The sequence below is a fragment of the Oncorhynchus nerka genome, linkage group LG25 (genome assembly GCF_034236695.1).
Source record: "Oncorhynchus nerka isolate Pitt River linkage group LG25, Oner_Uvic_2.0, whole genome shotgun sequence".
NCBI lineage: Eukaryota > Metazoa > Chordata > Actinopteri > Salmoniformes > Salmonidae > Oncorhynchus > Oncorhynchus nerka.
Genome location: NC_088420.1, coordinates 57,315,251 through 57,342,868, shown reverse-complemented (window position 1 = coordinate 57,342,868; position 27,618 = coordinate 57,315,251). Strand labels below are relative to the sequence as shown.

Below are 27,618 nucleotides of genomic sequence, written 5' to 3'. Positions count from 1 at the left end.
TACATTTGATTGACCATTGAAATGTCATTTTATTTTGAAATGACTTGACAATTGTTTTAGCAACTACATTTACATGTCAAAAAGCTGAAATTTCTTGTAATAAGCATCTTTTGTCCATGATAGCTTTTTCTCCACATATTTCTATATACATATTTACACATACATACATGATACTTTGAGTTCCAAGTTAGACAAGAGTTGACTCATGATACAAGCCTTTTCCTTCGGATTAGCAAACAAATACCATAAAGGTTATAACCTTAACTGATCACATCATGGCAAACCAACATTGACAAAAAGTTTCTCCAATTTTTTGGGGGGGAATAATACAAGTGCATGTTGAAACCAGATGAGGTGGGCACTCGGAAAAAGTAAAACAGCTCCTCTGTCCGTTCATCAAAATACAAACGAGATCAGAAGCACAAAATGAAGGGATATAAAGAACACAGATGAAGGATCTTAATTTGAGCCAGTTTGCAACAGCAGGAAAATAATCCGGCTGAAACAGGAAATGTGAATAATGTGGACAAAATAAATCTGTAGGGGTTGATTTTTAAAAAATGCGGTCAAGGCAAATCAAGTCGGACATTTTAAAGCAGAAAGTACAAACTTCAGAAGCCTTTTTAAACCCTGAAGACACAAGTTTGCATTTCCTGTTGTGCAGGAAAATTCTCAGCAACAACATTTATCCTACATATGTAAATGTACTGTACATTACTAAAGAGCACAATTTACGAAGCTTGATTGACTCACTCAAAGTTCATTTGTTGAAGCTGAGGATAACATTAGGCGTGGCGGCTGTATGTGTATGTGTGTGTGTGTGGACTACATAGTCTTCCTTCTTGAGCTATAATCAGGTTGTCAAAGAAGAGGATTGTTTCAGCATTGAAGGTCATCTGATTCCATTGAGAAAACCTTCAGATTCTGTTTAGGGAGGTGGACACACAGCAATGCAGCCAACCTGGGTTGTGTTCAGTAGGTACGAAACGGAAAGAAAACCGTCCAAAACGGAGCGGAAAAAAAAGAAAACATGGAGGCACGATCTGAACTTCCCACAGATGTTTTTTTTTGTGCTAATGGTGTGCCCTAATGAACACGACCCTGCATTTTTACCTTGGAAGCTCGCCTACAGCCCTACAGTTGGCCTGCAGGTGAAGTTGCCATGGTGACCAGGAGACGCTTCTAGGTTGCTGTGGCGACCAGGTCGGAGTGGGTCAGGTCAAAAGGTCAGACTCCAGTGGCCACCTGGCTGTTGTAGTCGGTGGACTCCATCTTGAGGATGTACGGGATGATGCTGTCTATCTGCACGTTGCCGATGAGGCCAGCGAAGAACAGCTCCTCTGTCACCGCTGCACTCATCAGCCGCAGGGCCGGGAGACGCAGCAGCAGCTTGGATAACCTGACAGGTAGAGACATTTTAGAATGTTATGGATCTTTGCTTTGGCAATAATATTCATGTGAATGTCATGCCAACAAATCATTTATAATTGAAGGCAGGAAAGCATTCGAATTTGACCATTTAATCGAGGGAGGCAAAAACAGTGGCCGAGAAACAGAATTGGAAGATGAATGATCGAGGAAATTATGTTATAGTTGGATTTAGTGGTAGAATGTAGCGAGTTACTGACCGATAGGAGTCTTCTGGGTAGGTCCTGGTAACATAGTCCTGTAGCTCCATGTAAGCCTTCTCCTGGAACCGCTCGATCTGTAAGGTGTTGTCAATGCCTGGGTGGTCTATAGCATGCACACACACAGAGAACAAGTTCATTAAACAAAAGGAACAGTACCGCATCAGACAATCACCATGGTACCAAACAACCTTCACTGACTATCTACATGTTTCTATTTCACGGCTGTCTTTTATACACTGAACAAAAATAAAACGTATGTAATGTGTTGGTCCTATGTTTCTTCAACTCAAATAAATGATCCAAGAAATTCTTTATACGCACAAAAAAAATCTCTCTCAAATGGTGTGCACAAATTTGTTTACATCCCCCCCTTTGCCAAGATAACCCATCCACCTGACAGCTGTGGCATATCGGGAAGCTGATTAAACAGCATGATCATTACACAGGTGCACCTTGTGCTGGGGGAAAATAAAAGGCCAATCTAAAATGTGCAGTTGTCACAACACAATTCTACAGATGTCTCAAGCGTCGAGGGAGCAAGCAATTGGCATGCTGACTGCAAGAATGTCCACCAGAGCTGTTGCCATATAATTGAATGTTAATTTCTCTACCATAAGCCGCCTCCAATGTCGTTTTAGAGAATTTGGCAGTACGTCCAACTGGCCTCAACTGCAGACCACGTGTATTGCGTCATGTGGGCGAGCGTTTTACTGATGTCAACATAGTGGCATTGGGGTTGTGGTATAAGCAGGCATAAACTACAGACAATGAACACAATTGCATTTTAAAAATCGATGGCAATTTGAATGCACAGAAATCCCGTGATGAGATCCTAAAGCCCAAAGTAAGGCACATTTCTTTTAAGGTATTTGGTAGCGGGATGCAAATCTTTATTCCCAGTCATGTGAAATCCATAGATAAGGGCCTAATTAATTATTTAAATTGACTGATTTCCACATATGAACTCCGTAAAATCATTGAAATGGTTGCGTTTATATTTTTGTTCTTGGCAAAGACGCAGAACAAGTAGATTAAGCAAAAGGATGCAACTCCGCATTTATCATAACTCTCCCTTTTATGTACACAGCAAATCCATGGGGAGTCATGGTCCAGTGTACTTTTGTTTAAATGTTTAAACATTTTTCACGGAAGTGAGTTGAGTCATGCAACAGTTTCTCTTTCACGCTACATTGCCAAAAGTAGGTAGACTCCTGCTCGTCGAACATCTCATTCCAAAATTCTGGGCATTAATTTGGAGTTGGTTCCCCTTTTTGCTGCTATAATAGCCTCCATTCTTCTGGGAAGGCTATCCAATAGATGTTGGAACATTGCTGAGGGGACTTGCTTCCATTCAGCGACAAGAGCATTAGTGAGGTTGGGGCACTTAGGTTGGGCGATTAGGCCTGGCTTGCAGTCGGCATTCCAATTCATCCCAAAGGTGTTAGATGGAGGTTGAGGTCAGGGCTCTGTGCAGGCCAGTCAAGTTTTTCCACACCGATCTCAACAAACCATTTCTGAATGGACCTCACTTTGAGCACAGGGGCATTGTCAAGTCGATATAGGAAGCACAGAATCGTCTAGAATGTCATTGTATGCTGTAGCGTTAAGATCTCTCTTCACTGGAACAAAGGGGCCTAGCTCGAACTATAAAACAGCCCAGGCCATTATTCCTCCTCCACCAAACCTTAGTTGGCACTATCGGGCAGGTAGGATTCTCCTGGCATCTGCAGGCTCAGATTTGTTCGTCGGACTGCCAAATAGTGAAGCAAGATTCATCACTCCAGAGAATGAGTCTCCACTGCTCTAGAGTCCAATGGCAGCAAGCTTTACGTCACTCCAGCAGACGCTTGGTATTGCGCATGGTGATCTTGGGCGGCTGCTTGGCCATGTAAACCCATTTCATGAAGCTCCTGACTAACAGTTCTTGTGCTGACGTTGCATCCAGAGGCAGTATGGAACTCGGCTGTGAGTGTTCCCATTCTGTGAGCTTGTGTGGCTTATCACTTCTCAGCTGAGCCGTTGTTGCTTCATTTCCACTTCACAATAACAGCACATACAGTTAACCGGGGCAGCTGTAGCAGGCCAGAAATTTAACAAACTGACTTGTTGGAAAGGTTACATCCTATAACGGTACACCTGTCAGCAATGGGTGTGGCGGAAATGGCCAAATCCACTCATTTGAAAGGGGTATCGATATACTTTTGGCCCTATAGTGTATCAGCACTCTTTTCAAAACTAACACATAAAACACTAAAGTTCCTATCTTTTCCCACTGTCCATGGATGCTTTGTACTGTCTGGAATGTGACCAATTACTCTTTGCAACACCGAGTTACATTATGCATCAGTCCCTCTATCACTCTCTCCAGCCACCACTCACCAGGGCTAAAGAGGACGATGGCTTTGAGGTAGGCGTATTCATACGAGTCAGGGGACAGTTTGGCCATGCTGTTACAGAACTCCTGCATCCTCCAGATGTGTTCCATCACCAGCTTCACTCGCTCTGGGGACAGCTTCTCTATAGGGGGGGAAACAAGGGAGCGTAAATCATTTAAAACACTATAAACACCCCCATGTTTTCCCACAACAAAAAGCCTACTGTGGTTCTGACTCAGCAGATGCTTCTCTGCAGGGGAGGGGGGGGGGGGCAGGGAATGAACAGAAGAGGAAGACTGGAGAAGGACACTGGGGCTCTTTGTCTAAAATCCTTCCTCTCCTTCATATCCACTGATCTGTCAACAACAAAAAATGACCAGGTGAAAGCTAGCCTAATGAGCTTCCCTTCCACCATATTGTTTTTCCCAGTCAAGTCTTTTCGAATCAGTCCAGATTATGATAAAGAGGAGACAACGAGGAGGACAGATTTTTATCAATTGAGATAGAGCCTGGAAATATGTTTGCTGCATAAATCACACTCTCCATACTGGAAGGCGCTTTGGATAAAAATCTGCTGGCAATTATTGTAAACACTGTGATAAATATGTATTCATTTGTACAATCCACCTCCTGTACCTTCTTGTAGGCTGGTTTGCAGGTGGTTGATGATGGCAGCCAGGATGGTGGCGACATTCATAACGTTGGCGCACTGAGCCAGGCCCAGAGCAAACAGCTCGTTCCAACAAGCCTTCATCAGGTTAATGTCATTATCGAGACCACTATGGAGAAAAGACAACATTCGAAATGTTGGAGCATCGAGCCAGGCACAGGGCAAACGGTTTGTTCCAACAGGACTTCACCAGGTTAGTGTCAATATCACTGGGAAATACAGGATGCATTTCATTTATTAAAATGCATGCATGGAGAATATATTAATATACACTGCATTTAAAATCATAGAGGATGACACACAAATACTTCCATTTTGGTGCTCTGGCCAGTAGGCAGAAAAAGGCTGACTGATACACACGGCAGTTTGCATATACAGTGTCGTCGGAAAGTATTCAGACCCCTTGACCTTTTCCACATATTGTTACGTCACTGCCTTATTCTAAAATTGATTAACTTGTCCCCCCCCCCCAATCTACACACAACACCCTATAATGACAACGCAAATACAGGTATTTAGAAATGGTTGCTAAATTTGAAAACTGAAATATCACCATTACATAACTATCAAGACCCTTTAAATTAGTACTTTGTTGACGCAGTGATTACAGCCTAGTCTTCTTGGGTATGACGCTACAAGCTTGGCACACCTGTATTTGGGGAGTTTCTCCCATTCTTCTCTGCAAATCCTCTCAAGCTCTGTCAGGTTGGATGGGGAGCGTTGTTGCACAGCTATTTTCAGGTCTCTCCAGAGATGTTAGATCGGGTTCAAGTCCGGGATATGGCTGGGGAACTCCAGGACATTATGAGACTTGTCTCAAAGCCACTTCTGCGTTGACTTGGCTGTGTGGTTAGGGTCATTGTCATGTTGAGGTCCTGAGCAGGTTTTCATCAAGGATTTCTCTGTACTTTGCTCTGTTCATCTTTGCCTCGATCCTGACTAGTCTCCCAGTCCTTCCTGCTGAAAAACATCCTCACAGCATGATGCTGCCAACACCATGCTTCACCGTAGGGATGGTGCCAGGTTTCCTCCAGACGTGATGCTTGGCATTCAAGCCAAAGAGTTTCATCAGACCAGAGAATCTTGTTTCTCATGGTCTGAGAGTCCTTTAGATGCCTTTTGGCAAACTCCAAATGGGCTGTCATGTGCCTTTTACTGAGGAGTGGCTTCCATCTGGCCCCTCTACCATAAAGACCTGATTGGCGGAGTGCTGCAGAGATGGTTGTCTTTCTGAAAGGTTCTCCCATCTCCACTGAGGAACTCCAGAGCGTGACCATCATGAACACCTGACCATCAGGTTCTTGGTTAACTCCCTGACCAAGGCCCTTCTCCCCCAATTGCTCAGTTCGGCCAGGCGGATAGCTCTAGGAAGAGTCTTGGTGGTTCCAAACATCTTCCATTTAAGAATTAGAATTATGGAGGCCACTGTGTTATTGGGGACCTTCAATGCTACAGAAATGTTTTGGTACCCTTATCCAAATCTGTGCCTCGACACAATCCTGTCTTGGAGATCTACGGACAACTCCTTCGACCTCATGGCTTGCTTTTTGCTCTGGCATGCACTGTCAACTGTGGGACCTTATATAGACAGGTGTGGGGCTTTCCAAATCATGTCCAATCAATTGAATTTACATCAGATGGACTCCAATCAAATTGTAGAAACATTAAGGATGATCAATGAAAACAGGATGCACCCTGAGCTCAATTTCAAGTTTTATATCAAATGGTCTGAATACTTATGTAAATAAGGTATTTCGTTTTGTTTTGCAAAGACTTCTAAAAACCTGTTTATGCTTCGTCATTATGGGGTATTGTGTGCAGATTGTTGAGGTAAAACATTTATTTAATCCATTTTAGAATAAGGCTGTAATGTAACAAAATATGAAAAGGGTAAAGGGGTCTGAATACTTACATCTTCCATTTACTTACATCTTCCAATTCAGTGGAAGAGAATTAGAGACACAGAATGAGAGCAGTAGGTAGGTAGGGACTCACCCCAAGGCTTGAAATGCAGGTATGGAGCGCGCCCAGTGCATGGACAGGAAGAGGAGTCTTGAGGCCGACTCACAGATGTAGTTCACGTTTAGGTACTCAGGCATGGGCAAAGGCATCATCAACTAAAGAGCGTGAGCAAGAGAGACATCATGATTGAGAAAGAATGGGCCTAGACATTAGACTTAAAAAATATATATTAAAAAAAGTTGATTGATGAATTATATTTATTAATCCCTGCAGGGAAATGAAGTTGCCATAGCATGAGTTCAGGGCCTCTTGATTCTTTAAGCACTCTATGACGTACTGAGAATACATTTCCATTTTAAGATAACACCTGATTTAAAAAATGGATTAAAGTTATGGTCAGCCCCTGGGCCTTTGACTGGGGTAGCGTCCCAAGTGGCACCCTTTTCCCAATATAGTGGACTACTTTTGAGCATGGCCCCTGGACCTCACCTTGAAGGGGACGTGGCTGTCTGAGAGAAGGGGCCCCTCCAGCTCCACCACAGGGCCTGACTGGTCCCCTGACATCAACTGCAACGTGGCCTCCAGAGAGTCTCCCGCTGAGCCATCACCAGGATTCAAGGCCTTGGCCAGGGTGTCAAACGCTCTGGTGAGGTGGGAGAGAGAGACAAACAAAACAAGTCACTCAACAAATTAGTGCTCAATTCACACTATAGTGCCGACTTAAACCCTGATGTTTTATTTTCTCATTGTCCTTTCCAGCACGGTTCCATCAATTATGGTGGATGCGTAATCAGGCCAGCTCAGTACATCTCTGTTTTGGCTCTGTAGTGTAGAAGCCCTTTACACACACACACAAACAAGTCAGTTCAAACTAGTACACTTAGTGCCTTCAGAAATTACTCAAACTGCATGACTTATTCCACATTTTGTTGTGTTACAGCCGGAATTCAAAATTGATTCAAATAGATGTTCTATATCACTCTCTACACACAATACCTCAACAACAAAGTCTAAACATGTTTAGACATATTTACACATTTAGTAAAAATTAAATACAGAAATCTAATTTACATAAAGTATTTCAGCGTAAATCAGAGCTTTCAACACCTGGATTATGCAACATTTGCCCATTATTCTTCCAAAAAATGATTTAAGCTCTGTCAAATTGGTTGTTGATCATTACTAGACAACCATTTTCAGGTCTTGCCATAGTTTTGACCTAAATCTACCTCGGCTACTCAGGAACATTCACTGTCTTCTTGGTAAGCAACTCCAGTGCAGATTTGGCCTTATGTTTTAGGTTATTGTCCAGCTGAAAGGTGAATTAATCGTCCAGTGTCTGGGTAAACAGACAACCAGATTTTCCACTAGGATTATGCCTGTGCTTAGCTACATTTAGTTTATTTTTTTATCCTAAAAAACTCCCCAGTCCTTAGTGATTACAAGCATAGCCATAACATGATGCAGACACCACTATGCTTGAAAATATGGAGTGGTACTCAGTAATGTGTTGTATTTGCCCCAAACATTACACTGTATTCAGGACAAAAAGTTAATTGCTTTGCCACATTTTTTGCAGTATTACTTTCGTAATACTTTATTTATATTTACTTTATTGCAATCAGAATGCATGTTTTGGAAACAAAATTATTCTGTACAGGCTTCCTTATTTTCACTCTGTCAATTAAGTTAGTAACTACAATGTTGATTAATCCTCAGTTTTTTCCTACCACAGCCATTAAATCCTAATTGTTTTACCATTGGTCTCATGGTGGAATACCGGAGCAGTTTCCTTCCTCTCCGGCAACTGAGTTAGAAAGGACACCTGTATCTTTGTGGTGACTGGGTTTATTGAGACACCATCCAAAGTGTAATTTACCCATCTACCAATAGATTCCCTTCTTTGCAAGGCATTGGAAAATGGCCTTGGTCTTTGTGGTTGAATCTATTTGAAATTCACTGTTTGACTGAGGCATCCTACAGATATTGTATGTGTGGGGTATAAAGATGAGGTAGTCCTTCAAAAATCATGTTAAACACTATTATTGCACACAAAATGAGTCCATGCAACGTACTATGAGACTTGTTAAAGCACAGTTTTACTCCTGAACTTATTTAAGCTTGCCATAAGAAAGGGCCTGAATACGTATTTATTGTCTCATGACATTTCAGCTTTTCATTTTTTATTAATTTGTTTAAAAAAATTTAAAACATAATTCCACTTTGATATTATGGGGTATTGTCTGTAGGCAAGTGACCAATAAATCTCAATGTAATCCATTTTAAAATTCAGGCTTTAACAACATAATGTAGAAAAAAATAAAGGGGTGTAAATACTTTCTGAAGGCACTGTATTCATCTCTAAAAGTACTTATATTGTCTTTACTTTCTTAGAGGTAAAAAGGTATATTAGTGTTGAGGTTCAGAAAGTGATACAGAAATAGACTGCAGAAAGGAAAACAAGTTTCAAGCTTGACAGATCTTGGGATAGGAAATATCTAACCAGCACGAAACCTAATTAACTGAGGCAGGAACACAGGAACCACATGGCCCTTGACTGGAAAAAATTCAATTTGAGCCCCATGATATACAGAAAACACAACCCCCTAAGTTCCTTCTGATACACTCAGAACATTTATCAGCTCTAAAATCAGCACTGCTGATAGTCAATCCAAGCAGATTACATTTGACCTATTAAAATTCTTTAAAGACGTTGGGAAAGGGGGGATGCTAAGCTTTAAGATGTTCATGATATGGATCATTTAGCTATTTGATTTGGAATTGTAGGTAGATTTTGGCCTTTACTACTGAAGCCCATAGAAACACATTGAATAACACATTCATAAATGGCAAAAAGGACAGTCAAAATAAGGTTTTGAAGTGTCCGTCTTAAATCTAGGAGATGTATAATAAAAAAAATATACAAAATATTTCCTGTTTTTTACATTTTATTTTGTTTTTACATATTGAACCCCTTTTTTGAGTAGGAACAGAACTACCTTCATACTTCCATTCGTTTATTTTTTTTGAAACGGTACCTTCAGACGAGTCCAGTAACACTTGTGGTGGTCCTTGAGCAAAACAGAGCACCATTGTGTTTGTGAGAATCTCCCCTTTCCACAGTGGGGTCCCATTAGTTTATAGCCCAAACGGTTCACAGTACCAAACAGAAGTCGGCACATCAACGGTACCGACTTCGGACGGGTCTCCTCGTAGAGCAAAACGGAGAACACCATCGTGTTCGTGAGCCTCCCCCGTAGGTCAAACCATACGGACACTGTAGACATTTACATAAGAAGGCCGATTTTAGGGATGTATCGTGGTCTGACAAACACCACTCGAGCTCTGCCACCTTTCACCGCAGATGCGGAAGTGCGACACTGGCGGATGCGATAGATGAGATGCAGCCAATTAAAAAAAAACATTAATTTAAACTGACAGATTTTTATGTTTTTTGTTGTTGTTATGTAACTTCGATTTAAGCGACTCCAGGGGGTTCAAAATAGATACAATCTGGGATCTGAGAATAAAACAAAATTCCAGAAAGTGGCTTTAAAATCCTGTATAAGAAATCTCCTCACCGCGTAATGTCACTGGCGGTCTGTTCGTCTCCTTGGAGATCCGTCATTGAGCTGTCTCCGTTGCTAAGGGTGTCGTCCACACCCATTAGGTCATTGCCGTCTGTAATGTCGCTCATCTCCCGGGCCTTGTTCAGGTGAGCCAGTGATGTCACCACGTTGGCCAGGGTGCTCAGGTCACCCTGACATGGGTCATTCTATGGAGAGGCACAAGGGAGAATCAGCACCACTATTAATAATGGAGTCCCAATCATTTCCCATTTTAAATATTTGTGAATAGATCTATTTCCTTCCTTAGATAAAACCCTTTTGCCTGAAACTTTAACAGGATGCTCAAATCGGTTCAATCAGACCTCATCACAGACTAAACATCCCAGTTGCTTTAACCGGCAGAATATCTATTGTCACGACTGAATTTCCTTTCTGGCTATCGGGAACAAATCCATAGTGCGGTGTCAATAAAACTGCAGTTTCCCCTGATAAAATTAACAATTACATAGAGGGAAAGACGTAGGAAGACTACCCATACCGAACTTTAAAATAGTATTTCTATGCACCCGCAATTTGTCCAATCGTAAATTGGTTTGGACGTGATTCTTCCGGCCTGCGGCTGAGTACAAATATAAATACGGTGTCTCCTATTGCCCTGGAAGAGATGGTCTTCACTTATAGTGTGCCTCCAGAAAGTATTCATACCCCTTGACTTATTCCACATTTGGTTGTGTTACAGCCTGAACTCAAAATTCATTATATATATTTTTTTCTACACACAATACCCCATAATTCCACCATTCTATATACTTTCGGCCCGTCATTGGACACTGTGCTATCTAACCTCCAAACGAGCTTCAATGCCATACAGCACTCCTTCCGTGGCCTCCAACTGCTCTTAAACGCGAGTAAAACCAAATGCATGCTTTTCAACCGATCGCTGCCTGCACCCGCATGCCCGACTAGCATCACCACCCTGGATGGTTCCGACCTTGAATATGTGGACATCTATAAGTACCTAGGTGTCTGGCTAGACTGCAAACTCTCCTTCCAGACTCACATCAAACATCTCCAATCGAAAATCAAATCAAGAGTCGGCTTTCTATTCCGCAACAAAGCCTCCTTCACTCACGCCGCCAAGCTTACCCTAGTAAAACTGACTATCCTACCGATCCTCGATTTCGGCGATGTCATCTACAAAATGGCTTCCAACACTCTACTCAGCAAACTGGATGCAGTCTATCATAGTGCCATCCGTTTTGTCACCAAAGCAACTTATACCACCCACCACTGCGACTTGTATGCTCTAGTCGGCTGGCCCTCGCTACATATTCGTCGCCAGACCCACTGGCTCAGGTCATCTACAAGTCCATGCTAGGTAAAGCTCCGCCTTATCTCAGTTCACTGGTCACGATGGCAACACCCATCCGTAGCACACGCTCCAGCAGGTGTATCTCACTGATCATCCCTAAAGCCAACACCTCATTTGGCCGCCTTTCGTTCCAGTACTCTGCTGCCTGTGACTGGAACGAACTGCAAAAAATCGCTGAAGTTGGAGACTTTTATCTCCCTCACCAACTTCAAACATCAGCTATCCGAGCAGCTAACCGATCGCTGCAGCTGTACATAGTCTATTGGTAAATAGCCCACCCATTTTCACCTACCTCATTCCCATACTGTTTTTATACTGTTTTTATTATTTATTTATTTACTTTTCTGCTCTTTTGCACACCAATATCTCTACCTGTACATGACCATCTGATCATTTATCACCCCAGTGTTAATCTGCAAAATTGTATTATTCGCCTACCTCCTCATGCCTTTTGCACACATTGTATATAGACTGCCCATTTTTTTTCTACTGTGTTATTGACTTGTTAATTGTTTACTCCATGTGTAACTCTGTGAGTCAAGGGGTATGAATCATTTCTGAAGGCAATGGGAGGGTGGCTTTTTACATACTACATTTAACTTTTTGGCTCTGTGGTATGTATGCTTTGTATGTGTCCTTAAAAAAATAGCATTTAAAAAACTAAAAAATATGAGTTTAGCCCACGGGTGGATCGAGCTTACTATGAAATTAAATTCATTTGTATATTGTGGCCCGCACGTGTGCTGCAGTTACTAACCGATTCAGGGGATGTCGGGAGCAGGATGGTGTTCTCCAGCTTGGGGAATGGCTGCTGGATGTTGAGGAGCATGCTCGACTCCAGCAAACTAGTTGATCTGCAAACACAAACACTTCAATTCTACCATCTAATCTCACAGAGATCTCGAAGGGTGCGTTTACACAGGCAGCCTAATTCGGATATTTTGCCCAATTAATAACAAAAGAGCTGATCGGTCAAAAGACCGATAAAATATCAGAATTGGGCTGCCTGTATAAATGCAGCCAAATGGCTATGCAGTCATTCCGTTTACCCTAACCATCCTCTTCATTTACACTAATCTGGAAAAAAGGTTGAAAGCTAGCCTATTTTGGATACGTTTAGACAGGCACCCCAAGTCTTTTGACCAATCACTTCAGATCTGTTCACATCAGATCTTTTTCAGAGCTTATCTGATTAGTCAAAAGACCAATTATTGAAAAAAATATCTGCCTGTCTAAACTCAGCCAATGTTGAGCTTCCACCCCATTGTTTTCACCTGTGAAGTATTTTCCAATCGGTGCAGATGAATTGGAGGTCCAATTAGGAACGATTGAGACTGTGACGCAGTGGTTAGTTTTCTCAGATACTCAAGTGGCCACTCTAACAACAAAAAGAAATGTAGTTTAAAAAATGGAGGGTAGTCGGAGGGCAGATACGGGTGAAAAGTTTTTTTTTTGCCGAAGTTGCCTGGTTGTCACGTTTCCTACTTATATCTGTGCAACCTAAGCATTACGGAACTTCTATTTGATCAAATAAGCCACGCGTAGCAAATAAGCAATTATATTTTTTTGTTAACCAAATTCAACCCTCTTCATACAAAAACTCCTTGCTCGGTGAGTGGAAAAAAATATTTTTAAAAGCCACCTGCTGGAAAAGACAGATTTTGGGACCAGTTATCACTCTTGACTTCACCTCTTTCTCTCTGAGTGGACTCTATGGACTGATTTCGACATGGGAACACAGGTGTGTCCACTCCAGCTAATCAGTAACATCAACTAATTAATTAGGGCTCACACACACTGGTAACGCATCCCACACAGAGCTTACAGTGGAGTATGTACACTGTGCCTTTTGAGGCTGTGTTTGGTGTGACCTCATGCGCCTATATTCCACCACTCCAAACCAACTTCCCCAATGAAATACATAAGAGTTGGTTTTATAATTGTATGCTGCGTTGCTCAATGTGATGGGGCCCTTAAGCCAGCTGCAGTACCTGGCTGTCTCCTTGTAGTACCTGGCGGTTTCCTTGTCGGTGACGAAGGTGGGCGTGGCAGCCAGAGGACTACACAGGTTCTTCCTGATGTAGATCTTCTCCGTAGATGCAGCACAATTGATAGACTTCTCTCTGGATACCTCCACCGGCTTCCTCTCACACTGAACGGCTGAGAGAGAGGAAGAGAACAGTTAACTTTCATCCGCCATGCTTGTGTGCATTTTGTGATCGACTACATTGCAGTCGGACTACACAGAACCAGTGATTTACAAGTCACCTTCCATCCCAAATAACTACTAATTATGGCTGTGTTTACACAGGCAGCTAAATTCAGATCTTCCGCCAATTCATTTGCATATCTGATATTTTCTTAATGTGTAAACAGCAAACAAACAAAAAAACACATGGAATCTGAGTAATCTGTGTAAAAAATAGTCTAAAGCTTTGTTCAAACTGCAGGCCATAATGCTCAAATAAGTTTTGTTTTACAAATCAATTTTTGAATACTGACTATCCAAACAGCAAGTTACAAGTGACCAAACAGGATTTTGGTGTGTTCAGACAGCAGTCATTTGCTGACATGTCTACGCTAGTTGTCATAGCAACAATGGATGTGTGCGCAGTGTTGTAGGCTGATTGGTGGTGGTGCTCGTGCTTCCTATCACTCAGAAGTTATCAAGCTAAGGTGACAATGCCAGCCATGGACATTTCCCAGTTGCTTTGAATGTTAAAAATCATAGTGTAAGAACGCTTTTAAAGTTTCAAAGGATAAGATGATCCAACTTTTTGGCTAGCCACAGCAGTCAACTAGCTAGGTAGGCCTAGCTGTTTAGCACATTCACTCCTTTGTTTGTAAACAATTAACATCCTAGTTAACTACCACACGTTTTTGTCAAAACTGTCAACAGCATAGCTAGGAAGCAACAAGATATGCCAAATAACAGTCAAATAAATCAGAGTTGACTGTTCAGACAAGTCGCGTGGCCAGGAATCTGATTTGTATCCGATTTCAAACCACCTACAAAGGTGGTTTGAAATGTGGCTTGAAATATCTAATTCCATGTGCTTTTTGGCTGTTCAGACCGCAGAAAAAAGAACAGATTTGAAATCAGATATGGAAAATAAATGTTTTGAGTCACTTCAAACTGCCAATGTGAACAAGGCTTTAGTAGATCTGAATCCTAATACAAAACAGTTCCTCCATATGCGACCTCTGCCTTGAACGCTCAGATCGAAAAATAATTGCTCGGATATGTCTTTTTTGCACATGACATGCCTTTATCATGAAAACCATCCCAAAATGTAAAAGTGACAGGAATTTAGCATTGCAACTGTGTGCTACTATGTGGACAGTCAGAAAGAAATATTGGAATATATAAATGAAATCAGATGATTTGAGTTCTTAGAGTGGGTGTGTAAAACAGCCTTTATGTGATCAATACCTCCACTTTGCTCAAACTGATCCCCTCAAACATACGGACTAGTAACAACACAGGGCATTGTGGAACATTGCAGATGTTGACAAACTGACACCATTTCTTAAATTACATGTTAGAGAAGCATGTTTGTTTAACATTATATACCTATGTGAACATCAGTAAGTGATTGGGGCAGGTACTCACAGTCCTGTTTCATGCCCAGGACCATGCAGCGCTGAAGTCTGCAGTACTGACAGCGGTTCCTGTGGTGCTTGTTGATGACACACTCTCCGGAACCCCTGCATGTATAAACCAGGTTCTTCCTGATGCTGCGCTTGAAGAAACCCTTACAGCCCTCACAGCTCACTGCCCCATAGTGACGACCTGGGCAAGGAGAAGGGAGGGGGACAGGATCAGTCACACAACGAGAAGAGAGGGTTCAAGAAGGGTCAGACAAGTTCAAGTGCATTTCATTCCTACCTGAGGCCTTGTCTCCACACACCACACAGTACTCCACCACGGGCTTGGAAAGGGCCTGGTCTGACCCTTCCGTCACAAACTGGAAATACAACGCACACAAAAAGCAAAAGAGGCATTCATATCAGATGTCAAAGATACTTCTAGGGGCCTGTTTCCCTCACAGATTAAACATTGTACTGGACTAATTGGACTGTCAATCCTTGAATATAGAGTGCTGTCTAATATGAATTTGAGAGGGGTTACATTTCCCTAACCCCATCCCTCAGCTGTATACCAAAACAAATGGCGGACGGTTGTTTGACTGAAAAACTCATCAGAGATCGTAGCTTTAATCTATGCTAGGGGAACCAGAATTTTGTGGATAGCAATATTCTGAATAGAAGGTAGTAAGAGACTAGAATATTGGTGGTGCAGGCCGAGGCCTCTACCTGGATCTGCTGGCCAGCCAGGTCAGGGGAGGCAAACAGCAGCTGATTTACCCCTGAACCGTCTGGGGCCGCCAGGATCACCTTGCCCGGGGACGAGGCCTCTTGTTTGGCTAGGATTACCTTGCCTGCCGTGGAGTAGTCTGCGTTAGCCAGGATGAACTGCTGCTTCCCACCAGAACCCTGCTCCAATGCAGTGACGATCTGGATCTTCTGGCCCGTGGACTGGTCGGTCACAATCTGGAAGGAAAGGAGAGGAGAATATTCAAGTCAACTTATATGAGAATAACAGAAATACATCAGCCAAATTATGTTGGGTTAGTATACTGTCTGGAATATAACCCCGATGCTGTACGTTCTGCTATTGTTTAACCTTGAAGTCATATGAAGGTACTAGTCATGCGGATGTTGACTAATAATAGCCTTGACCAATAGTTTAGGGGTAAGGGATAACCTGAGACTTGGAGGTCACAGCCATGTCTCAGAGCAGGAAATGACTTGTCCATTACACTACCTGGATACGGTGTCCCATCATGCCACCATCAGCTGACACCAGCTGAATCCTCTGAGTCGGTCTGTCCATGACGCCGATTCTGTTTCCTTCTGCTGCTGCTCACATCAAAGCCCCAAGGAGGCACATCAAACTGTGTAGGAAGGAATGTTTCAGTTACTGGGTATGCATTGAAAAATCGATGATAAACATATTTGCATCAGAACAAGTTCTCAGAGAGTGAGATGTGTAGCAAATGGGCTTATTAATATCATAGCAAAACACAAAATAGACACAATATAGTTAGTACTAGGCCATACGGATGGGCCAGTAACAGGTCTATACAATGAGAGGACAAACATAGGCCTACATTCTTACATACCATAATTATGGACGTCAAATGTTCAGGCTGCTGCACAGACACTATAGCTCTAGTGTAGAGCGCCCGGTAAAACGTTGTTTGAGAGCATTTTTAAACTCTCTAAATTATTAAATTAGTGAGAAAACGATGTCATTGTTGCAATGGTTTGTGATTGGGCAACATATACTATCATCTTAATTGACATGTTGAATTATTTTGCCATATAAACGTATTTTGGATTGCGCTAATTTCCCTAATGTGGACCGTTTGTGTTACTACCTTACACAAACTTGCATTTTCACCCCATAAAATTTTGTGGAATGACATCCTATTTTTCTTCAGATTGGTGATGTTAGAATGAAAGTTTAGTCATCACGATAACATAAGATCGATATTTTTTTTTTATCAATATCTTTGGTGTTGTACCGTTGATTTGGTCACATGCTGGGGTGCGCAGGACTTGCATGCTGACCAAACCGGCAACGTAGCGTACACGAATGTTGTTATTCAATCATTTCATCCAAACTGCTCGCGCGCGTAGGCCTGTGACAGTCATGAAATTGTCAGCCTGTGATTGTCAAGCTAATAGTAACTGCTGGTCTCACGGTAATTGACCTTTAATTAACAAACATGTTTAGCAGCTCTTGGCTTCCACACAAAAGCTACAAGCCGCTGATGCAGACCTTTGAAACATCTACATTTTAAAAAGTCTAATAAATACATGTAATATAGCCTACACCGTTACAATAAATGTATTATTTATTTTAGACAGGTCTGAAGAAACACGCTATGAAGAAAATGCAGTCTATTTCAGAAGAACAGAATAGCATACTGTGAGTTGCGGTTATGTTAGGCCCTGATCTGGCTATGACATGTGGCTGTGGGCTACAGTAGATACAAATCCCCTTGTGGCCGTAATGCCCCCTAAAAAAAATCATTTTTAATGGCTTTTGCCCGCGAAAGTGGCCGTTGTGCCCTTGGGCTGAATATAATAATTATAATTCCCTTCGCCCGGCTGCCAATCACCGTCCCCCGAAGCACCGCTCAGATATCTCAATTTTGAATAGCCAATACCAGTCACGTGATCGGTTCCTTCTCACATGCATCTCAACTCCGAAGTAGGCTACAAGTGAAGATAGACACATTAGGGCCGCAACTGCGTGCGTCCTTCTTATCAAATTCCGAGGTGCATATTGAAGATGTTAGAACTGTCCACATTTACTTTGTCAGCTAACAAGATGAGTAGGCCTAACGAACAGCAAAAACACTAGCCTATGGGGTGGCAGGTAGCCTTGTGGTTAGAGAGTTGGACTTGTAACCAAAAGGTTACGAGATCGAATCCCCGAGCTGACAAAGGTAAATATCTGTCATTCTGCCTCTGAACTGGCCCAGTAGTTTAGCACTGTTCCTAGGCCATCATTGAAAATAAGAAATTGTTCTATACTGACTTGCCTAGTTAAAAAAAAAAAATCTACTGTCCCCCATAGTACAAAAGTTGACCTATTCTATTGGTCAACTTGTGCAAGAAATAAATACTCCAAACATACTCTGGGACAGTTGTGGGATGTGATAGATTCCAAATTAAGGCAATGAGGCTAATAAACAGATCAGAACATTTAGCTTAATGTTGATAAACTACTGGGCCATTTCTTCACATTATAAGAGCAGCACACAAGCATGAACGTTCCAAGATGCAATTAGCAGGAAAACACTTTTCTTAAAAGTGACCGCAAATGCTTTATTATAATAATGCTAATAATAAATAATAAATGCTTTATTATAAAGGTGAATGTGGTAAAAATGATCTTCCCTAAATTGCATGCCAGTTAGGCTCTACACCGGCTGTAAAGCAAATTAAATGTTCTTAAGTTATTTGACCACTTTAGTTGTGACACAAACCATATCAGCATATAGGTCTATGGGCTTGGCTACATGAGGTGTGCGACTATGATTTGGAAAAGTTGTAAAAAAGAAAAAAGAAGGCATGCGCTGTTTCTTGCCTTACTGCACACGCTGGGAATCATTCACAACTGATAGGCTAATATTGTCACCCATCAGACTATTCTTAACTTCAAAACAAACTTTATTTGTATTGAAAATGAATACAACAACTGTAGACTTTCCTGTGAAAAGTGCTTACTTTACAAGCCCTTAACCAACAGTGCAGTTCAAGAAGAGTATTCATTTAATATTCAAGAAAAACATTTACCAAGCAGACTACAATAAAAAATTAATAACAATAACGAGGCTATATACAGGGGGCACCGGTACCGAGTCAGTGTGCTGGGATACTCAATGTAAATTGTCCGGTGGCGATTTTATTTATTGTTCAGCAGTCTTGTGGCTCGGGGGTAGAAGCTGTTAAGCAGCCTTTTAGTCCTAGACTTGGCGCTCCGGTACCGCTTGCTGTGCGGTAGCAGAGAAAACAGTCTATAACTTGGGTGACTGGACTCTCTGACAATTTTATGGGCTTTCTTTTGACACCACCGATTGTATAGGTCCTAGATGGCAGGGAGGTTGGCCCCAGTTATGTACTGGGCCATTCGCACTACTCTCTGTAGCGCCTTATGGTCAGATGCCGAGCAGTTGCCATAGAAGCTAGCTAGCTTACAAATAATAACAACAAAAAATATCTAGTTAACAGAAGAAAGGAAGACAAAATAAGGACAGAAGAAAAAGGAAAAGGACAACAAAGTGAAACCTCTAAAGAAACAAGAGACCATAATACAAGAAACAGCACTATAGAGAGATAGAACAACAACAACGCAGCCACTGCCAGCTAGCCTACTTCAGCAGTACTGTATCATTTGAATTATTTTAGTCAATAAGATTCCTGCTACGTAAGCTTAACTTTCTGAACATTCGAGACGTGTAGTCCACTTGTCATTCCAATCTCCTTTGCATTAGCGTAGCCTCTTCTGTAGCCTGTCAACTATGTGTCTGTCTATCCCTGTTCTCTCCTCTCTGCACAGACCATACAAACGCTCCACACCGCGTGGCCGCGGCCACTCTAATCTGGTGGTCCCAGCGCGCACGACCCACGTGGAGTTCCAGGTCTCCGGTAGCCTCTGGAACTGCCGATCTGCGGCCAACAAGGCAGAGTTCATCTCAGCCTATGCCTCCCTCCAGTCCCTCGACTTCTTGGCACTGACGGAAACATGGATCACCACAGATAACACTGCTACTCCTACTGCTCTCTCTTCGTCCGCCCACGTGTTCTCGCACACCCCGAGAGCTTCTGGTCAGCGGGGTGGTGGCACCGGGATCCTCATCTCTCCCAAGTGGTCATTCTCTCTTTCTCCCTTACCCATCTGTCTATCGCCTCCTTTGAATTCCATGCTGTCACAGTTACCAGCCCTTTCAAGCTTAACATCCTTATCATTTATCGCCCTCCAGGTTCCCTCGGAGAGTTCATCAATGAGCTTGATGCCTTGATAAGCTCCTTTCCTGAGGACGGCTCACCTCTCACAGTTCTGGGCGACTTTAACCTCCCCACGTCTACCTTTGACTCATTCCTCTCTGCCTCCTTCTTTCCATTCCTCTCCTCTTTTGACCTCACCCTCTCACCTTCCCCCTCTACTCACAAGGCAGGCAATACGCTCGACCTCATCTTTACTAGATGCTGTTCTTCCACTAACCTCACTGCAACTCCCCTCCAAGTCTCCGACCACTACCTTGTATCATTTTCCCTCTTGCTCTCATCCAACACTTCCCACACTGCCCCTGCTCGGATGGTATCGCGCCGTCCTAATCTTCACTCTCTCTCCCCCGCTACTCTCTCCTCTTCCATCCTATAATCTCTTCCCTCTGCTCAAACCTTCTCCAACCTATCTCCTGATTCTGCCTCCTCTCCTCCCTTTCTGCATCCCTTGATTCTCTATGTCCCCTATCCTCCAGGCCGGCTTGGTCCTCCCCTCCTGCTCCGTGGCTCGACGACTCATTGCGAGCTCACAGAACAGGGCTCCGGGCAGCCGAGCGGAAATGGAGGAAAACTCGCCTCCCTGCGGACCTGGCATCCTTTCACTCCCTCCTCTCTACATTTTCCTCTTCTGTCAAATCAAATCAAATCAAATTTATTTATATAGCCCTTCGTACATCAGCTGATATCTCAAAGTGCTGTACAGAAACCCAGCCTAAAACCCCAAACAGCAAACAATGCAGGTGTAAAAGCACGGTGGCTAGGAAAAACTCCCTAGAAAGGCCAAAACCTAGGAAGAAACCTAGAGAGGAACCAGGCTATGTGGGGTGGCCAGTCCTCTTCTGGCTGTGCCGGGTAGAGATTATAACAGAACATGACCAAGATGTTCAAATGTTCATAAATGACCAGCATGGTCGAATATGTCTCTGCTGCTAAAGCCACTTTCTACCACTCTAAATTCCAAGCATCTGCCTCTAACCCTAGGAAGCTCTTTGCCACCTTCTCCTCCCTCCTGAATCCTCCTCCCCCTCCTCCCTCTCTGCAGATGACTTCGTCAACCATTTTGAAAACGACATCCGATCCTCGTTTGCTAAGTCAAATGACACCGCTGGTTCTGCTCACACTGCCCTACCCTGTGCTCTGACCTCTTTCTCCCCTCTCTCTCCAGATGAAATCTCGCGTCTTGTGACGGCCGGCCGCCCAACAACCTGCCCGCTTGACCCTATTCCCTCCTCTCTTCTCCAGACCATTTCCGGAGACCTTCTCCCTTACCTCACCTCGCTCATCAACTCATCCCTGACCGCTGGCTACGTCCCTTCTGTCTTCAAGAGAGCGAGAGTTGCACCCCTTCTGAAAAAACCTACACTCGATCCCTCCGATGTCAACAACTACAGACCAGTATCCCTTCTTTCTTTTCTCTCCAAAACTCTTGAACGTGCCGTCCTTGGCCAGCTCTCCCGCTATCTCTCTCAGAATGACCTTCTTGATCCAAATCAGTCAGGTTTCAAGACTAGTCATTCAACTGAGACTGCTCTTCTCTGTATCACGGAGGCCCTCCGCACTGCTAAAGCTAACTCTCTCTCCTCTGCTCTCATCCTTCTAGACCTATCGGCTGCCTTCGATACTGTGAACCATCAGATCCTCCTCTCCACCCTCTCCGAGTTGGGCATCTCCGGCGCGGCCCACGCTTGGATTGCGTCCTACCTGATAGGTCGCTCCTACCAGGTGGCGTGGCGAGAATCTGTCTCCTCACCACGCGCTCTCACCACTGGCGTCCCCCAGGGCTCTGTTCTAGGCCCTCTCCTATTCTCGCTATACACCAAGTCACTTGGCTCTGTCATAACCTCACATGGTCTCTCCTATCATTGCTATGCAGACGACACACAATTAATCTTCTCCTTTCCCCCTTCTGATGACCAGGTGGCGAATCGCATCTCTGCATGTCTGGCAGACATATCAGTGTGGATGACGGATCACGACCTCAAGCTGAACCTCGGCAAGAGGGAGCTGCTCTTCCTCCCGGGGAAGGACTGCCCATTCCATGATCTCGCCATCACGGTTGACAACTCCATTGTGTCCTCCTCCCAGAGCGCTAAGAACCTTGGCGTGATCCTGGACAACACCCTATCGTTCTCAACTAACATCAAGGCGGTGGCCCGTTCTTGTAGGTTCATGCTCTACAACATCCGCAGAGTACGACCCTGCCTCACACAGGAAGCAGCGCAGGTCCTAATCCAGGCACTTGTCATCTCCCGTCTGGATTACTGCAACTCGCTGTTGGCTGGGCTCCCTGCCTGTGCCATTAAACCCCTACAACTCATCCAGAACGCCGCAGCCCGTCTGGTGTTCAACCTTCCCAAGTTCTCTCCGTCACCCCGCTCCTCCGCTCTCTCCACTGGCTTCCAGTTGAAGCTCGCATCCGCTACAAGACCATGGTGCTTGCCTACGGAGCTGTGAGGGGAACGGCACCTCAGTACCTCCAGGCTCTGATCAGGCCCTACACCCAAACAAGGGCACTGCGTTCATCCACCTCTGGCCTGCTCGCCTCCCTACCACTGAGGAAGTACAGTTCCTGCGCAGCCCAGTCAAAACTGTTCGCTGCTCTGGCCCCCCAATGGTGGAACAAACTCCCTCACGACGCCAGGACAGCGGAGTCGATCACCACCTTCCGGAGACACCTGAAACCCCACCTCTTTCAGGAATACCTAGGATAGGATAAAGTAATCCTTCTCACCCCCCCCTTAAAAGATTTAGATGCACTATTGTAAAGTGGCTGTTCCACTGGATGTCTTAAGGTGAATGCACCAATTTGTAAGTCGCTCTGGATAAGAGCGTCTGCTAAATGACTTAAATGTAATGTAAATGTATACCAGGCGATGATGCAACTGGTCAGGATGCTCTCGATGGTGCAGCTGTAGAACCTTTTGAGGATCTGGGGACCCATGCCAAATATTTTCAGTCTCCTGAGGGGGAAAAGGTTTTGTCATGTCCTCTTCACGGCTGTTTTGTGATGTTTGGACCATAATAGTTTGTAACTTTAAACTCTTTAAGCTCTGGATATCAGGGGCCTGTTCGGCTCGCCTTTTCCTGTAGTCTACGATCAGCTCCTTTGTCTAGATCACACTGAGGAAGAGGTTGTTGTCCTGGCACCACACTGCCAGTTCTCTGACCTCCTCCCTACAAGTCGTATCATCGTTGTCGGTGATCAGGCCTACCACTTTTGTGTCATCAGCAAACTTAATGATGGTGTTGGAGTCGTGTTTGGGCACACAGTCGTGGGTGAACAGGGAATACAGGAGGGGACTAAGTACACACCCCTGTGGGGCCCCAGTGTTAAGGATCAGTGTGGCAGATGTGTTGTTACCTACTCTTACCACCTGGGGGCAGCCCATCAGGAAGTCTAAGTTGCAGAGGGAGGTGTTTTGTCCCAGAGTTCTTAGCTTAGTGATGAGCTTCGTGGGCACTATGGTGTTGAACGCTGAGCTGTAGTCAATTAACAGTATTCTCACATAGGTGTTCCTTTTGTCCAGGTGAGACAGGGCAGTGTGGAGTGCGATTGAGATTGCGTCATCTGTGGATCTGTTGGGGCGGTTTGCGAATTGGAGTGGGTCTAGAGGGTGTCCAGGAGGATGGTGTTGATGTGAGCCATGACCAGCCTTTCAAAGCACTTCATGGCTACCAACGTGAGTGCCACGGGGCAGTAATCATTTAGACAGGTTACCTTTGCTTCCTTGGGCACAGCGACTATGGTGGTCTGGAACATGTAGGTATTACAGACTCGGTCAGGGAGAGGTTGAAAATGTCAGCGAAAACACTTGCCAGTTGGTCCGCGCATGCTTTGAGTACACGTCAAGGTAATCTGTCTGGACAGCTGGTGCTCTCGTGCATGCTTCAGTGTTGCTTGCCTCGAAGCGAGTATAAAAGGCATTTAGCTCATCTGGTAGGCTCGCGTCACTGGGCAGCTTGCGTCTGGGTTTCCCTTTGTAGTCCGTAATAGTTTCAAGCTCTGCCAGATCCAGCGAGCGTCAGAGCTTGCCTTTACATATACTATATCTGTGAAATTAGTTTCATTTTAGAATGGACCATTTTGTCTCAGAACAGCAGAAAGAGAAGGGGATAACTAGTCAGTTGTACCTGTTGTAAAGCAAAGGAATGTGCTTAATATTGAGAAAGTTGAGAAATAAATAAATAAATAAATAAATACAGTAGGTCTAGCCTATAGAAAGATGATGGGATCCTCTTTTTAATAGAGGCCATCAAAACTTTGTTTTCTCATTCTATTGCATAGCCTATAGAATGTTGCACAACATGAGCTCATAGGCTCTCATGAAGTGTTTGATTTGATTTTAGATTACATTTGCATTGCAGTGAGAGTGATTAGCGGGACAATAGAGTGCTGAGTACCAGGCAGTTAGCAAGTTTGGTAGGCTGCTAATGAGCATCAAAGCTTGAGCATGTGGAATTTGACTGCAGTCATGACTCTTGACCGCTGGTGTGGCGGTAATAGGGTCACTGTAACAGCCCTACACATGCGTCAACAGTCACTTGAGAACTTGGTTCTATTTTAGACGCTTGGTATGCTGCAAGTCCTGCCTCTCCCATCAACTCATTGGTTTTTACAAGCATCACGTTGGTGATTGAACGATGAACAAGATCCACACACTCCAGTCCAGTTGGTGGCAGTAATGCACCTTAAAGTTGGTTGCCATCCACCTGACAGGTGTAGCATTTCAAGAAGCTGATTAAACAGCACTATCATTACACAGGTGCACCTTGTGCTGGGGACAATAAAAGGCCACTCTAAAATGTGTCGTTTTGTCACAACACAATGCCACAGATGTCTCAAGTTGAGGGAGCGTGTAAGTGGCATGCTGACTACAGGAATGTCCATCAAGAGCTGTTGCCAGAGAATTTAATATTAATTCCTTTACCATAAGCTGCCTCCAACTTAGTTTTAGAGAATTTGGCAGTATGTCCAACCGGCCTCACAACCGCAGACCATGTGTATGGCATTGTGTGGGAGAGCAGTTTACTGATGCCAACATTGTGAACAGAGTGCCCCTTGGTGGGGTTACGGTATGGGCAGGCATAAGCTACAGACAACAAACACAATTGCATTTTTATGGATGACAATTTGAATGAACAAAGATACTGTGACGAGATCCTGAGGCCCATTTTTGTGCAATTCATCCGCCTCCATCACCTTATGCTTCAGTATGATAATGTCGCAAGGAAGCTGTTCTTCCATGGCCTGCATACCATTGAGCCTGTTTGGGATGCTCTGGATAGACGTGTACACCAGTGTGTTCCAGTTCCCACCAATATCCAGCAACTTCGTACAGCCATTGAAGAGGAGTGGGACAACATTCCACAGGCCACAATCAACTTTAAGGGAAGAAGATGGGTCGCGCTGCATGAGGCAAATGGTGGTCAGACAGATACTGACTGGTTTTCTGATCCACACCCCTACCTATTTTTTCTATCTCTGACCAACAGTCATGTGAAATCCATAGATGAGGGCCTAACGAATTTATTTCAATTGACTGATTTCCTTCCATTTATAACTCAGTAAAATCTTTGAAATTGTTGCAGTAACATTTTTGTTCAGTGAAGATAAGCCTCCTAAAGGTCTCCTCTAAACAACTGAGTAGATGTTATTCCAAGTTTCATTGTGGCCTTTGAATAGTGTTAGTTTAAACAGTGCTACACCCCAAACGTTTGCCTCCTGTCCTATTGATTTCAACCTCATATCGATGGATTAACAAAAGAAGTGTTGCGTTACACTTAGCCTACCGCGTTGGAGACCCACTTGAATTTAAAAAACGAAATTACAAGATGACTATGTTCTTAAGGTTGTCCTCTAACCAGTTGATGTAAAAAGCACATTTCTATGAGTGATTTATTGCCACTTGTCAAAACTGGGTTTTCGGAGTGTGTGCAGTTTATAAGGTCTTCATTTTTAAACAAAAAAACAAATACAAGTAATATTGTTATTATTGTGGCACATGTGTAGATTGATATTCTGAAACCTAAACATGAAATCTGTTTCTGCATATTGGTCATAGATTTGGACACAAACTGCGGTTTGACATTAGGATATTTATCAAAATGTCTTGTCAACTTACATTTTAGATATAGACATTGAACTTTGAACATTCATTTCCAATTGCATTCTACTTAATCCGGTAAAACGAGTCCAAAAACGAGCTGTGATTTATTTGGATCATAACAGAAATCACCAAATCGCGTTTGCCCTGCCAACAACAATAACGAACGTTACATTTGTTAGTGAATGTGGGTCCGTTTTACTAGCTAGCAAGCAACATGTTTTTGAAATGCCTGCCCATGTCCTATGCAGGAAGCTAGCTAGGTCGTTCGTTGCTACTAATGTGAGAAAACAGGAGGGTTAGTCAATCTAGTACAGACTATTTTTGTTTTGACTTAACTTCGTGAGAGTAACGACGTTAGGGGTTGATCAACTCGGAATGTGCATGCAAGTTGACTAGCTAACTATGGGACACATCGTGGTATAATTGCACGGCCTAGCATGCTTGGTATCTGCATTTGTGGCCGTCTTCACCAAGCTGAAAAATATCACACAGCATGTAGTTCGTTAACTAGTCTTACATTAATATCGATGGTTGTAAGTACAACAAACACGCTCTGGTCTAGTTGCTAACTATTTAAAATCGATACGGAAGATAAAGGTATTTCTTTTCCTGTAGGTGAAAGGTCAACATTGAAGGGTTAAAGCACGCTAGGGTTCAAGGCCCATACCAAAACGCAGCCAGCGAGTGGCGGGACTTCGCGGTTGACAACAAGGAATAAGAACGCACAAATGTAACGTTAGCTAGCAATTGAAAATCAATTTGGAACCGTTTCAAATTGTTGTTGGTCTAATACAAACGAACATTTAGCTAGGTTTCATATTTGAACATCAGCTTCGGAAATCGAAACATTTTTCTTCGCGCTAGGTAATTTTAGTTAGCATTCTCCTACAGGATTCACAGCTAGCACGCTTGCTAGCATACACGTTTTAGCTAATAACTGGCACGCGAATATCGATTTGTTTGAGTTAGCTAACTACACTGTCTTTTAGTGCCAAATAACACCGAGTATCGGTATGGTTTTGATATCTCATTTACTTGCCGGTTTTGATGCACTCTTGGTCCGGAATCAATAACAAAGTCTACGAACTAGCTACGTTAGCTAATGGCAGCTTTCCCTCGGGCTGCTGGCTTGGCAAATGTATTCTTCATTATGTGATGCATGACGTGTTTTTTCATTGCAGCTTTCGCGCACAATTCAGTTGTCTTACCTGCTCTGCTTGTTGTACGCTGTTTGTCTAGGTAATAAATTAATGTTATTTTTCTGTCTTTTGCTCCTGCTTCAGGCAGGGTCAGAGTTCGTGACCTTTTTCCTCAAAACACGTTGTGATGCTTCTGCGCATTAGCTC

General features: G+C 43.5%; 1 protein-coding gene across 5 annotated transcripts; it reads right to left on the bottom strand.

The window, feature by feature from the left end:
- On the bottom strand, window positions 1-27,618 carry LOC115109724 (nuclear receptor subfamily 2 group C member 1-like). 5 transcript variants are annotated; one of them, XM_029634996.2, is made up of 14 exons: window positions 27,481-27,618; window positions 16,408-16,537; window positions 15,897-16,133; window positions 15,469-15,547; window positions 15,193-15,372; window positions 13,592-13,739; window positions 12,337-12,433; window positions 10,220-10,413; window positions 7,128-7,281; window positions 6,672-6,793; window positions 4,643-4,785; window positions 4,011-4,148; window positions 1,629-1,734; window positions 1-1,399 (listed from the first exon to the last, which is right to left on the bottom strand). In XM_029634996.2, exons 2-14 carry the CDS (start codon window positions 16,474-16,476, stop codon window positions 1,228-1,230), a joined length of 1,839 nt encoding a protein of 612 aa, XP_029490856.1. In that variant the 5' UTR covers window positions 16,477-16,537; window positions 27,481-27,618; the 3' UTR covers window positions 1-1,227. The 5 variants fall into 5 exon arrangements, with proteins under 5 accessions (XP_029490856.1, XP_029490852.1, XP_029490858.1 ...); XM_029634992.2 differs by having other exon boundaries at window positions 13,571-13,739; window positions 27,481-27,617; XM_029634998.2 differs by having other exon boundaries at window positions 13,571-13,739; window positions 16,017-16,133; window positions 27,481-27,616.